Source organism: Alligator mississippiensis, chromosome 10 (genome assembly GCF_030867095.1).
Source record: "Alligator mississippiensis isolate rAllMis1 chromosome 10, rAllMis1, whole genome shotgun sequence".
Taxonomy (NCBI): domain Eukaryota; kingdom Metazoa; phylum Chordata; order Crocodylia; family Alligatoridae; genus Alligator; species Alligator mississippiensis.
Genome location: NC_081833.1, coordinates 6,976,130 through 6,989,736, shown reverse-complemented (window position 1 = coordinate 6,989,736; position 13,607 = coordinate 6,976,130). Strand labels below are relative to the sequence as shown.

At 47.4% G+C, this 13,607-nt stretch overlaps 1 protein-coding gene and 1 non-coding gene across 2 annotated transcripts in view; one reads left to right on the top strand and one right to left on the bottom strand.

The window, feature by feature from the left end:
• AACS (acetoacetyl-CoA synthetase) overlaps window positions 1-13,607 on the bottom strand; it is a 69,796-nt gene that overhangs the window by 29,758 nt on the left and 26,431 nt on the right. The window contains exon 5 of the mRNA XM_006261865.4: window positions 6,591-6,688. Coding sequence (XP_006261927.2) covers window positions 6,591-6,688 — 98 coding nt within the window. The remainder of the gene's footprint in view (window positions 1-6,590; window positions 6,689-13,607) is intronic.
• On the top strand, window positions 10,176-10,366 carry LOC132243629 (U2 spliceosomal RNA). The gene has a single exon (XR_009455361.1). It is a non-coding gene; the product is annotated as a U2 spliceosomal RNA (small nuclear RNA).

Genomic DNA, 13,607 nt, shown 5'->3' with positions numbered 1-13,607 from the left:
AGGAAGGTTTTTTTGCCTCCCTACCTACCATCTGACACCTTCAGGGAAGGAATTCTACCTGATCAACACATCAAAGAGCTACTCAACACAGCTCACAAAGACACTCTCATGGACCCAGAGGAACAGACTTCCATCTTCAGCTCCCTCTCTGCAAAAATGAAGTGTATTTCTGACCTACGGGGACTTTTTACCATCTTGTACCATCTACGCTTTTCCCAGAGCCTGACGAAGGGACTTAGATTCCCAAAAGCCTGCAGAAAAGGACAATTTTCTTGCCATTTTCCAGTTGGTCTAATAAAAGGTATCATTTTGGAACTAAGAGTTCTAGTTTTTTGTATGTCTGCACAGGTGAGGCACCTAACTGCCTTGATGCCAAGCAAAATTATGCACTACACCTATTTAGGCACTGTTGCAAACCTTCGTAGGTGCTAGTTTGTACCTACATATCTCTGTAAATGCAGCCCCAGAGTCTGAGCCCATTTCAGCAGAATACTGCATTTGTTTGTATAGTAAAACTGAAAGACGTTTTGGAAATCACTAAAAGACCTGCCTTTGTAAGTGACATAAACTTCCCAGGAATTCAGAGATATTCCTTCTGCTAAGTCAAGGACACAATTTCACCAGCTTTATTGGCATGATTCGGTTTTGCAAGAGAATAAAGTCAAAACAGTCCTTTGGGCATCTCATACCAGGTCACATGCAAAAACTAAACACTCAGACGTTACCCTCCAGTTAACTGGAGACTATTCAGGAATGAATTGCAACTATTATCACATCTGAGCAATAAAAGCCTCCTGGCACTGCGTTGATTTTTCAGGTGCACCACATGCTGTGGCCTTCCCAAGATGGGGTTTTTGTATTCGACAGGAAGAAGCAAATCCTATTAATAAAACATCTCAGCAGAGAGCATCTTCATCTCTCTCTGGTTGGGTTATTTGAAGCATTAGCATTGCAAAATCTGCCCAGCATCACAAAATTGACAGTCGCCCACAACAGAAGAGAATTTCCCAAAACACTTTGTGAAGCCACCAAACTCACTGGAGTGTTTGTTCTGCCTCACTACCCATCCTCTCCAGCCTCCAGCTTTGCCTGCTGCATGACAGTCCAATTGAGATGCAACAGCTAGTTTGCTGGGAATTCCTGTGGGCTTCGCATATACTGCGCAGACAGCAATTTCCTTAAGTCATTTGCCCAGAAAGAATAAATCCATTATTCCTTTTATGCACACTCAATAAATGTGGTATCACAGCAAGCAATTGAGTTCGCTAAATAAGTAATAATACAGCTTAAAAAGCTCCTCACTAGAACCAGCCTTTGGGACCAGATCAGCTGAAGTGGAAACCCAATTGTACCACTGCCATAAGAATAATGATGAATTCCCCCACCCCTCGCAAAACCAGAGCAATTAGGCTTTATGCAAAGTGGCTCTGCGTGGGCAAGAGAGATACTTCTATACCCTGTGCATTCCTGCTATATAGACTGTCTGTGTACAGAATATTTTTGAGCAACAGGATCAGAGAAGAGGAGGGCCCAATTCTGCTCATGCCACTGTGAACAGGGGCAAGTCCATGGAAGTTAAAGGAGTCACTCTGATATAAAACTGATGAGAAATCACAGCCTGGCAGTGTGAAGTTCATCCTCTCAAATAGCTTCTTCGTACTGGCCTAGTCAAGCTTTGCATGGAGTCTCCTGAAGGGCTGGGAAGCCATCCTGTATCATTTCTCCATGTACCCCCTACGGGTGCCGCAAGGCAGGATATAAAAGAGTAAGGGATGGAGCACTAGGCCCCTCAAATTATGCTGAGGGGAAACCAGCACAGGTTCGTGGCAGGCAGATCGTGCCTGACTAATCTAGTCTCTTTTTATGACCAGGTTATGAAATGCCTGGACACAGGAGGAGGGGTGGATATCGTATACTTAGACTTCAGGAAGGCCTTCGATACGGTATCCCACCCCATACTGGTGAACAAGTTAAGAGGCTGTGTCTTGGATGACTACACAGTCCAGTGGGTGGCGAATTGGCTAGAGGGTCGCACCCAGAGTCGTGGTGGATGGCTAGGTTTCAACCTGGAAGGGTGTGGGCAGTGGGGTCCCGCAGGGCTCGGTCCTTGGACCGATACTCTTCAATGTCTTCATCAGCGACTTGGACGAGGGAGTCAAATGTACTCTGTCCAAGTTTGCGGATGACACAAAGCTATGGGGAGAAGTGGACACGCCGGAGGGCAGGGAACAGCTGCAAGCAGACCTGGACAGGTTGGACAAGTGGGCAGAAAACAACAGAATGCAGTTCAACAAGGAGAAATGCAAAGTGCTGCACCTAGGGAGGAAAAATGTCCAGCCCACCTACAGCCTAGGGAATGACCTGCTGGGTGGCACAGAAGTGGAAAGGGATCTTGGAGTCCTAGTGGACTCCAAGATGAACATGAGTCGGCAGTGTGACGAAGCCATCAGAAAAGCCAATGGCACTTTATCGTGCATCAGCAGATGCATGACGAACAGATCCAAAGAGGTGATACTTCCCCTCTATCGGGCGCTGGTCAGACTGCAGCTGGAGTACTGTGTGCAATTCTGGGCACCGCACTTCAAGAGGGATGCGGATAACCTGGAGAGGGTCCAGAGAAGGGCCACTCGTATGGTTACGGGCCTGCAGACCAACCCCTACGAGGAGAGACTAGAGAACCTGGACCTCTTCAGCCTCCGCAAGAAAAGGTTGAGAGGCGACCTTGTGGCTGCCTATAAGTTCATCACGGGGGCACAGAAGGGAAATGGTGAGGTTTTATTCACCAAGGCACCCCCGGGGGTTACAAGAAATAATGGCCACAAGCTAGCAGAGAGCAGATTTAGACTGGACATTAGGAAGAACTTCTTCACAGTTCGAGTGGCCAAGGTCTGGAACGGGCTCCCAAGGGAGGTGGTGCTCTCCCCTACCCTGGGGGTCTTCAAGAGGAGGTTGGATATGCATCTAGCTGGGGTCATCTAGACCCAGCACTCTTTCCTGCTTATGCAGGGGGTCGGACTCGATGATCTATTGAGGTCCCTTCTGACCCTAACATCTATGAATCTATGAATCTAGGCCAGCTCTCCGATCCATGAAGAATTTCTTCCTAGTTGGCGTCACATACTGGTCCTGAGTTTTCAAACATTCACTCCTCCTAAATTTTGGCCAAGAAACATTTCTCCCTCCCTTCACATATTTCTCTGATACCCAGGAGAGAGAGTCTTATGCTATCTCATATTCCATGCCATGCAGCAGCTCTCCAAGTTACCAGCTACAAGAAAGCCGTCTGCAAACTACAGAAGAGCACCAAAGTGTATTTCTCCAGAGATGGAGCAAGGAAGGGAAAAGGAAACAGTAGTGTTGAAATCTGAAATCTAAATGTATTAATTAGTCGAGAAATCCCTAGTGTCCATTCCAGTGACAGGGAACAGATTTTTCAGGAAACCAGTATCTACAATATCAGCTGTCACAAAAGTCCCAGACTCTAGCATGGTGATTTCATTACAACGTTAAAATTAGCCTCTAAAGGGAGCACAAGTCATATTTCCACCTGCCTCCAACAAGTCTGCCGTCTTATCGATTTGCTTGCAGCATTTTCCAGGAACTGCCCAAATGTCAAAGTGAGGGGCGCACATGCTTCAAAGGCTGTTGTGCTTGCAGGCTGAAGGCCATACTGAAACAAGACCGCTTTCAAGTTCCAAAAATTAGCTGGCAAACTAGCAAGGATGTCCCTATTCTGTGGGGGAAAGAGATGGGGAAAAGGAAGAGAAGAATTTTGCATCCAAGGAGAGACAACCTTGATCCTGGCACTCTTTAATGGGGACTGCCACCACCCCAGGCTGGATTCATTAGCATTGACAAGGTGAGATCCATAGGGCAAGCTTTGAGTGATCAGACTACAAACTGATGGAGGTCACCTCAGTTGTAACGCTGGCTCTTGGATCCAACAAAATGGCTCAGCATGTATCAGATCTCTTCAAAGCTCAGGTTGTGCTAGGACTCAGCTGTATTCTCTTAGACCCAGATGTACAATCCCCTTGATTATAAACATGCTCCCTGCAAGGGTCCATCCACCTCATTCTCAAGAGCAGAACCTGACCCTAAAGCTTGCATTTCAAACAGCTGCTTATACCTGGGCAATAGTGAACCCTTCTTCCTGCAGTTGTACCCTTTGGGCACAGGAGGCCCAGAGACGAGGGGAAAGGGCTCCCAGCACCAAGGTTCACCATAACAGGGAACCACCAAGTTCCCTCTTCCATTTACCTCTGGCAACTGATTTCTTCCAGGCTTACATAAAAGACTTAAAATCCACGGCATGCAGGAGGCTGTTCCGAGCAGTGCAAGAGAAATCCTAAACTTTGCAAGCAACCACTTCCATTTGGATAGGATACAAAACAGAAGCGTGCTGAACCCTGTAAGTCACTCAGCACCCCCCGACCCACACATGGAATCTGCATTTATGTTAACAGGAGTTATATCAGCACAGAAAAGAAGATGACCTGTCCATCAAGCTGGAAGCTGATACATCAGGGGTCTCTCTCAAGTCCACTGAGAGCTTTCTAATGTGGCCCTGAATTCAGGCCAGCCAACCTCTAAAAAAAGGAGTGTAAATGATATTGATGGCACCCCCACTCTGAAGCTAAGCTTGGTTAAAAAGCTATCACAAAAATTTAATGAGCTTGGGTAGCGAAAATAACAGCACATTGGTGCGGGGAGAAACATATTTGTACTCTGTAATAGGAGTAAAATGAACAATCTTGCCCCAAATGAAAAATCAAATCACACTGCAAGGAGAACGTTCTGTACTGTCATTTTCTGACCCAGCAAAAAACATTTGTAGAGCAGATTGGTCATTACAAGGTGTAACGTCTTTCCCCCCCAGTATCATTAAGGTTTTGTCAATTATGTAGTCTCGCGTGTAGGAGAATAGCATCATGCTGCCCTCCAGTGCTCACTCGGCAATACAACAGGTCTCTGCTTACAGCCAACTACAAAGACTCTTCTTATTATAAAACATCAGCTAAATGTTTCAAACCGCTTTGACCTTCCTGTGCTTTGCACAATATAAATACATAGCAAGCGAGATGCCTTGAAATGCTTACAAATCCAAATGCCTGTAAGAAAGAAATGAAGGAGGATTCTATATTCCAGTATTATGTGCTTTAGCAATTTGTATCTGGCACTAATTACGACATGCCAGGTGCTTCCTAAATAGGGAAGTTATGCCCAAAGCTGCCAGAGAGCACCCGGTTATCTAGGTGGAGCCCTCTTACGTTTTGTAGGCAGCACCTTCATTTGCCCAAACACACAGGGGCTATTCAAACCCTGAATGTTTAATCCATGTAGAAGTATGCTGTTTGCAGATTTCGCATAACCTTCAGGATCTTATGACAGTGAAGCAACAGGAAGATGCAACCAAAAATGTGTCTGCAGTAACTCAGTGAGGCTTGATCATCTAAAGCTTCGCCTTGCTGAAGATGAATCCCCGCTATTTTAACTGCAGAGCGCCTGGCATTATCGCTCAAATGTCAGCTGTCTGGAAGAGAAGCAGCTCTTATCCACGGAGACACTCCCATGCAGAATTCCCACATTATCCTATTACAGGGGCTGATGTTCCTTTTCACAGAAGAAAGGCTGACAGATCTCAGCCCCATCCAGCATCTTACCAGAAAGATTGAAGGGAGGAAAAGGAGGGAAGTAAGAGACTAGATATTTTTTCTTATGGTGAAAAAGTCTGTTAAACCTTACGTGTGGCTGAAATTATTCCAGGCTAATAGCTCTGTATAATCCAAAGGAGAGTTAGACCTACAGTTTTTTTGCTCCACAGCAGACACGGATTGCCCACAGAGGTCAGGAAGGAATCCCTCATGCATATTGCAATGCTTCTTATGCTTCAACCATGCCCTAGAGGTCACCTTTACACCAAGGCAACCATTGCTGCCCTTGCCTAATTCAATCCCTGGCCTCTCAAGAGGTGTGCCATTTTTCATCTGTTGTGATGTACATTTTTCTATACCCCCCCAACTAGGAAGCAAACCGTGATCCAATTGATTTAGTACAGGAAGAATCACCTGGTGGCAACAAGTGTTTAACGTTACTCACCTGGCCTTCATTTGGAATGGAACAAAACCAGCTTCAGCTTTTGGACACCTCATTCTCATTAAAATTAATGGAAACTGTCCTTCCAAATCGCTTGGCAACTTTGAAAAAAAAAAAAATCATAAACCTGCCTGCAGCCAGGAGTTTTCTAAATTTTGCCACAAGATGGCAATAGAAGGAAAGGTGGAAGGCAGGGTAGGTTTGCACCTTATAAACTAACCAAATCAGAAATGGATAGCATAAGTTTTCGTAAGCAGCCAGCTTACTTCATCAGATGCATCTGTTTACAAAAGCCCCCCGCTTACAAAAGCTGATGGCACACGCCTCTGATTTAATTAGTCTCTACGATGCAAATCTACTCTGACTTCAGACTAAGAGGACTAACTACCTCCCTGCTAACAAAAGGAAAAAAGAATCTGGATTATAAGACACATCCAACGCCCTTCCCTTCTACACCAGGCAGGTTCATGACTGGAACAGGCAATTCTACTTACATTAATTCCAAAGTCGGGTGAAGTCGAACTCCAAATGGCACCGATACTTGCAGCAGCCAACATTGCTTCCACCGCATGGATGTTGTTTGGCAAATAACCTGCAACCAACAGGGTTGGAGAACAGTTAAAAGTGGAAGAGACCTAGAAACCTTGACTCTTCTAATAAAGCTAAATGGCACTGTCTCCAGTGTACACAGAGGTTAACAAGCGAGTGCTCTGCTTCTTCCCCTGTTTTAAAAAGATCCTGGCAGTAACACCGCCCTCAGAAAAACAATTACTCCACATCAGATGTGAATTGAATTACTCCCTGTTCATGCTGGTCCCAGAGGAGTGAATCTCACCTCTTGTTAATTAGCATCTCGGGGAGGCAGATTAGCAGAGCAAAGGGAGGAGAGAGTCATTTAACGGCCAAGCGATAGATGGGCTGAGGATCTAACCCTATACTGGGGGGGACTTTAAATGATAACCGGAAGTGGGATTACAAAATGCACTGAGATCCAAGAAGACCAGGTATGCCTGAGTCAGGTCACTGCTCCTCCCCTGCCAACACCCTCGCTGCAGAGCAATAAAGCTGTGTACATACGGCAGGTGTCTGCCACATCACTGGGACCTTTCCACCCCCCATATTTTGCATAAAGCCAGTTTGGTTACCTGGCCAGAAGTCATTGTTTCTATGGGCTGAAATGACATCGCTAAAACCCTGCTGAGATCAACTGAAGGCTCCAAACCCCTAATCTTGAATCGATACGTGACTCAGAAGGCATAAGGAAAACCCTAACGCGAGAGGCTCTGTGTACGTGTACAGACCTGAGCAGGAGGGAACGCAGCCGGTATCTTTCCTTTAAAAATGAGTTATCTTCCCAAAGCTGAAGTGCATCCTAATTTCAAGGTCTGAATGCATTTTATAGATATGCAGAAGAAATGAAGTGTCAAGAGAGGCCGTTTTTCAACAGACTCCATTTCAGTCCATCCCCCACAAAGTCAACTGTGGGATTGAGACGGACCCTTATAAATGATCAGGATTGAGCAGAGGGATTAAAGGCACAAAATTCACATGAGCATCTAAATCATGGGACTCAAATCCAGGCCTGTGCGCTCAGGGAAGCAACTGAATGCTCAAGGGCACTGGGGTAATTCTCTAATTAGAGACACAAGATAACAAGTGGTGTATGCGTCTGAAGGGCTGCAGGCCTCGTTGTTAAAATCGCTACCCACAGGCAGCTCCCAAGGACTTTGCTGGCAAGCGTGGCACAAAGCAGCTGCGTACACCACGTGTTGGGAATTCTCCAAACACAGAGCAAGAATCCCTGCCCTGAAGAGTATTTCTGCAGACAAGGCTGGAGACTTTTTTAGATGTATCCATTCTAGCTTTAATCATTATCCAGCAATTTCGGGGGGTACAGAATGACCTTTTTGGCCAGGTGCTTGGGATGCTGTTTGAGAAGCTGGCTGTTTCCAGCCTGTAAGGATCAGACGCACTTGGCAGGTCCTATGATGAATGTTTTGATCTCGCTCCTCAGAGGCACTGAAGTACATTGTTTTAAAACAAACTGACGAATTTCTGCTAGCTGATAAATGGCTGGGCCTTTTGGAATAACAGGGAGCATTATTTTCAGTGTCCATAAAAGAGATTATAGCACCCTGATAAGCCCCTGTACAGGACTTCTGAAAGAAATACGGAGCTCATCCTGTAAAGGATGAGCTGTATATAAAGAGGGTGTTCGTTCATATAGAACTTGGCGTGTTTGACTTCATTTGCAACATAAAAAAATTCAAACGCCTAGTGTATTGTCAGGTTAGCTTGCAATCACACCCTGGAAGATCAGGGTTCATTATTCTAATACGGAGTCCAGTGTTTTGACCTTGAAATGCTCTTAGACGTTTATAAATCTTAAAAGGAAACACCCTCTTGCAGACACTTTCCCTTCCCTGTCCCTGACCTTCCTTACAGCAACTATAGCAGTTGGCTTCACGGAAGCAGGGAAACGAGCCAAAATGCTCTGTGTAATATGATGAAAGCAGCTGTTTGGCTAAGTCCCCTCATTTTGTATTGTGTATTTCTACTGTGTATTTATTAGTATAGAGTCACCCTCTGCAAATCTTGCAGAGTCCTGACCAGCAGTCATAAAAAAGATTTTATTGCTGGAACATCTGGGAGTCTTCGGTGTCATCAGAAGCTGGTCCATAGACAAAATTACTGTGCTCAAAAGGACCAGATTACACAGCAGAAGAGCCTGTGCTATAGTATGGGGGAGTTCTCCCCTCTTTTCTAGTGTTTCCTGAGGGCAGGTATGCCAGCCTTTCGCTTACAGTTATAAACTGTTATCAGTTATTTATGACTCACAGCTCGAGTCAGACAGTTAAACCTTTACTTGGAGCGGTAAACTTAAACTGTGGCTTTGAAGCTGCAACTGAACTTGCTCTTTTAGAGCAGTGTTTCTCAACTAGTGGGTCCTGACCCAAAAGTAGGTCGCAAGAATATTTCAAAGGGTTGCAAGCAAGTCCCAGAAAAACCTGGGAAAGCATGGGTTTCCCCTTGCAGGCAGGCAGCCTTCCAGCCTGCAAGGAGCTGCTTAGGGTGATTGGAGGCAGTGGGTGCGGCAGTGGGTGCGTGTCCATCTATGCACACGTGGCCAGTGTGCAACCAGGCAGGGTTGTGGAAGCAGCCCCAGCAGCTGGATGCAATAAGTATATGGGGAGTGGGGGTTGGAGGTCCAGGGCTTGGGGACTGTCCATGTGTAGGGGGTGTTAGAGGGGGGCAGGTGCCAGCACTGGGGAAAGGTGGCAGGGCAGTGAGGCTGCATCAGGACAGAGGGAGCGGGGGCAAGGTCCTTCAGGAGCTGCATTGCCGGGCTAGCGGCACTGGGGCCGATGTCCGTATAAACAGGGGCAGGGTGCCCAGGAGATGCTGCTTGGGGGGCAGGTAGGGCCATGACCAGGGCAGGGAGGGTGCCACAGGCCTCCCCTCCTCCTCCCTCCAGCCCCTGCCGGGCTGGACTCACTCCACCGTCTCCTGCATGAGCAGGAGAGGAACTGCTGCAGCCACAGCACTCTGGCCTGAAGGGGGTGGGGGAGCAGCTGAGGACCCCCTCTAGCAGAGCGGTGGGGGCAGGGGGCTGCAGGTTGGGAGTGAGGGGCACCAGCAGGGCCAGGGGTCTGTGGCTTGGGACTGGCCATCAATGTTTCCAAACGGGTCCTGGCAAACCACTGCACTAAGACTGGTTGCTGCTGAAAGAGCAGGGCTGGAGGAACGCTGGAGAGGAGAGGGTTAATGTGCAATGACATCATCCTCACCCATAGTGTTATGCAAATCTCGAGCCACTGTCTTGCAGCTGGCAAGGAGGCAGGGAGAGACAGGGAAGAATTGAGGTGGCATAAATAGGGGGTTTGGGTTGTACAAACGGGGCAGAAACCAGTGCCTTGAGTCCACGGGGCAGGAGACATGTGGGGAGGGATTTTGTGCTGGGTTTTGAAGCTAGAGGCTGCTGGTGAGGACTGTGAGCAGGGAGGCCCTCGTGGCTTGGCTTGCAGTGACGCACGGCAGGCTAGACCTGGGGGCGCCGGAGTTTGGGAGAAGTACAGGCTATCGCTTCTCGGCCTCTTGGCCCAGATCAAGTGTAGTTCCTGTTCTTATCAGCTGTAATATCTGATACGTCCTCCATTGGAGGCTGTGTATTGAGCACATTTTTGGTCCTGGGAGGTGGAACCGGAGCTTGCTCCATCCCCTCCATGCATCAGCCTGGTATTGCAGTGCTTCCAGGAGTGGTGCACCCCTCTGGGGGAACGTGTTGTGGTAGCAAAGACAGAACTTATCTGAGGGTGCCTGGTAACAGCTCAGTGCATAGCAACCACTTCCTGCCTGCTGTCATAAACCTTGAAGACAGAAGGCAGTTGTCAGCAGAGAATCAATCTCTGTGACTGTTCCTGCACCCGAATGGAAAGATCGTGGCCCTTAAGATGCAGGAAGTCTTTGGATGTTGTTGTCATAGAATCAGAAAGTTAGGGCTGGAAGGGACCTCAGGAGATCTAGTCCAGCGTTTCTCAACCTCGGGGTCGCAAGAATCTATGAAAGCTTAACAAACCTTAAAAATGGATACTTCTTTAAAAGGAGAAACATGCAACATTGCAGCCTGCGAGGGGCTGCTTACCGCCTGGCCCACACACTGAGGCGGGAGTGAGGGGCACTGGCTATCAAGCTTTACAAATGGGCCCTGGTACAAAAAAGGTTGAGAACTGCTGTTTTAGAGGATCCCAGGAGAAACTGCTGGTAAGATTTTGTTTAATTTTTAAAGGAAAATTTTCTGTCCCCCAAGTCAAATCAGCCAAATCAATTCCAAATCCGTGAGTCATTCAAGACCCGTATGTGGCACTGCTACCAGCAAGCGTCCTCCACCCCCGCCTGGGACTTCAGATGCTTCCAAATGCTTCGGCAGGCATCCCACGTGCAGGCCCAAGCCCAGAGGCTTAGGGTTTGGATGCCCCCAAATTTTGCTTGCCCTTGGCCATAGGGTCGCAGAAGCAAGCCAGGGAGGAGTCTCCTGTTTCCACAAAGTTGGCATATAGCCGAGATCTTCCCACTGGAAGAGAAAGTGGGAGGCTAATGATGCATTACTTCAGTTTTCCAGTAGGAAAACCACCTTGGGGGTCATTGGATTTCCCCTGCCAGGTAAGCACATAAAGTAAATATTGCAACCTACTGTGTGCACGTGGAGGGGGAGAAGAAGGAGAAGGGGATGCATGCATGCATTTCCAAATCTTAGACACTGTGCACAAGGCAAACAACCTGCACATGGAAAATCTTCTTGCATTTGTTTTAATCCCAGAACATTTTACGGTAAGAACTTAAAACGCACCTTTCCCAACCACGGGAACACACCATAACTGTCTCAATGCCTTCTGAATCGCACATACTTAATTTAAACAGGCTTTCCTCTGACTGCCGACCTTGCCAACTCAAGCCGGACTCCAAGGGGGGAAAAAAAAGAGCTTCTTCCCTTCTCACATCACTGTCTGCCAAGGACTCGACATGGCAAATTACACTCCTGTTGTCACCTGTTCTGGTCTCTCCACATTCAGATCATTCAGACACCAAGAGGATCCCCAGAGCTTTCAGCACACTTGCACAGCGACTGAAACCTGGTAAACCTGTTCTCTCTCCCAGCTAGATGGGATCTGCCAGGGTCAGAGGAACAACGAGATGATCAGATGAGCGAGGAGGAGCCATTTTTTACATAGTCACTTTTAGCCTGCAACTGCCCGTTTCAACCGATAGCAGGAAACCAAATACAAATGAGACTGAGCTCCAGGAGTTCAGGTAAGAGCAAGCAGATCCCAAGGGAGAGAGCAGCTTTTTGTGCTGTAGCTGCTCTGTAGGCAGGTAAAACTCTTGGGGGGGAAAAGCTAGATTTTGCTCCAGCATCAAAACAGGAATCAAAACTCCATGGATATTACTACATTAAAACCAACCATGACATTCACATCCACTAGCACAGGGCTCCCAAGCACATTTAGCGGGCAAACCTGCATGTTTCTCCAAATGAACAGGTTTCCAGCAATGCTGGAATACCTTCACATGACAAGAACAGGACCGCAGGGTCAGGTCCACTGGGAACACTGCCCTAAACTTGCAGCACTGTTTCCTCCCCACTGATGGGGCAAAAGGGGAGACGGATCAAGGCTTTCCTCTTTTATTTTCAACCTCCTGGTCATTGGGAGCAAGAAACACCCAGAAGATTTCTGCCCAGGCACAGATCAACGCTGGGGGCCAGAGACTGGGAACAGGCTGGGTTGCTGTGTGCTACCTGCAGCTGTACTCGACTCGCTGCTGGACAAGGGAGTCTGAACCTCTTGCACCACTGGCACGGCACATTCAAAAACAGCCAGGGATTTTGAAAGGGCACCCCGAAGCAACAGCAAGGAGCCTGATGTCTGAAAAGTCAGGCCTCTCTGAGAAGAGCCAAATTAGGCACAAACAAAAAACCCCTTGATCTCTCATGTCCGTGGCATGATTTAAACGCTACAATACAAGGAAACAGTGGAGAGTGAAGGGCTGAAAAAGTCCCTCAAGGCAGCTCACGTGGACTTCCCCTATTCCTGGTCTCGAAAGAGAACAACCATAGGCCAGGGCTCAAGCCAGAGTTTGGACTTCGACAAAGTATCCTATGCCTCTGTTGGGATTTTAAAACTGTCTCCTACCTTTGTGACCACAGCCTGGGACTATTAATCGCACGCTAATCCTCTTACAAAGCTAGCTTTAAAACCCACGTAAGCTACTAGGGCTAATACAGTTGCTATAGATAAAGGACTAGCTTTAAACAGTATAATGTAGGGCTGCTTTGTTGAGCACAGTCAAGGGCTTTCAGGTTGGAGGGAGGAGGGCAAGAGTGGTTTGAGCTGCTGACTGGCAGCAGGACAGGATTTACTAACCGCAGCACAGTAAGGGCACTCGCTCTGGAGATTAGAATAAAAGCCAATTCCAGGGTCATTTTACACCAAATTGTTGTCACACCTGTTTGTCAATTAAGGTGATTTTGCCAGCTCTAAAAGTAGCAGCGGTTGCCACGTGGCAGAGCATGCGGTACCTCAAGATCGGGATGGTTTCAATGTCAGTACCTGATTTGCATCTTCCACCTCGGTACTCATCGCAAGCCGTGCTGCAAGACCTCACCAGGCAAAAAGGACAGCTGCTAAAGTTACCTGTGCTGTTAAATGCCTCCTCCAAGCTGCTAAGCTGTGATGAAAGACCAAGGAGAAGAGATGAAGTTGAAGAAGAAAGTGTCAACAGGACTGCCTGGTCCACTCGCCTCCGATTTTGGTAAGAGTGAAGCAAGTGCACAGTGCACTTAGAAGAAGATACATCCTGGTGCTAAAGAACTTAAAGCTTTAGTAACAATGAAATAGTAGGCAAAAAAAAATCCCAAGAGTCAGCTGTATGGACTGGGATGTAGTTAAGCCTGCTACTGACTGAAGACCTGGAACGCTTTATGGGACAAAGTGTCAGGGGCAGCATCCAAGCCC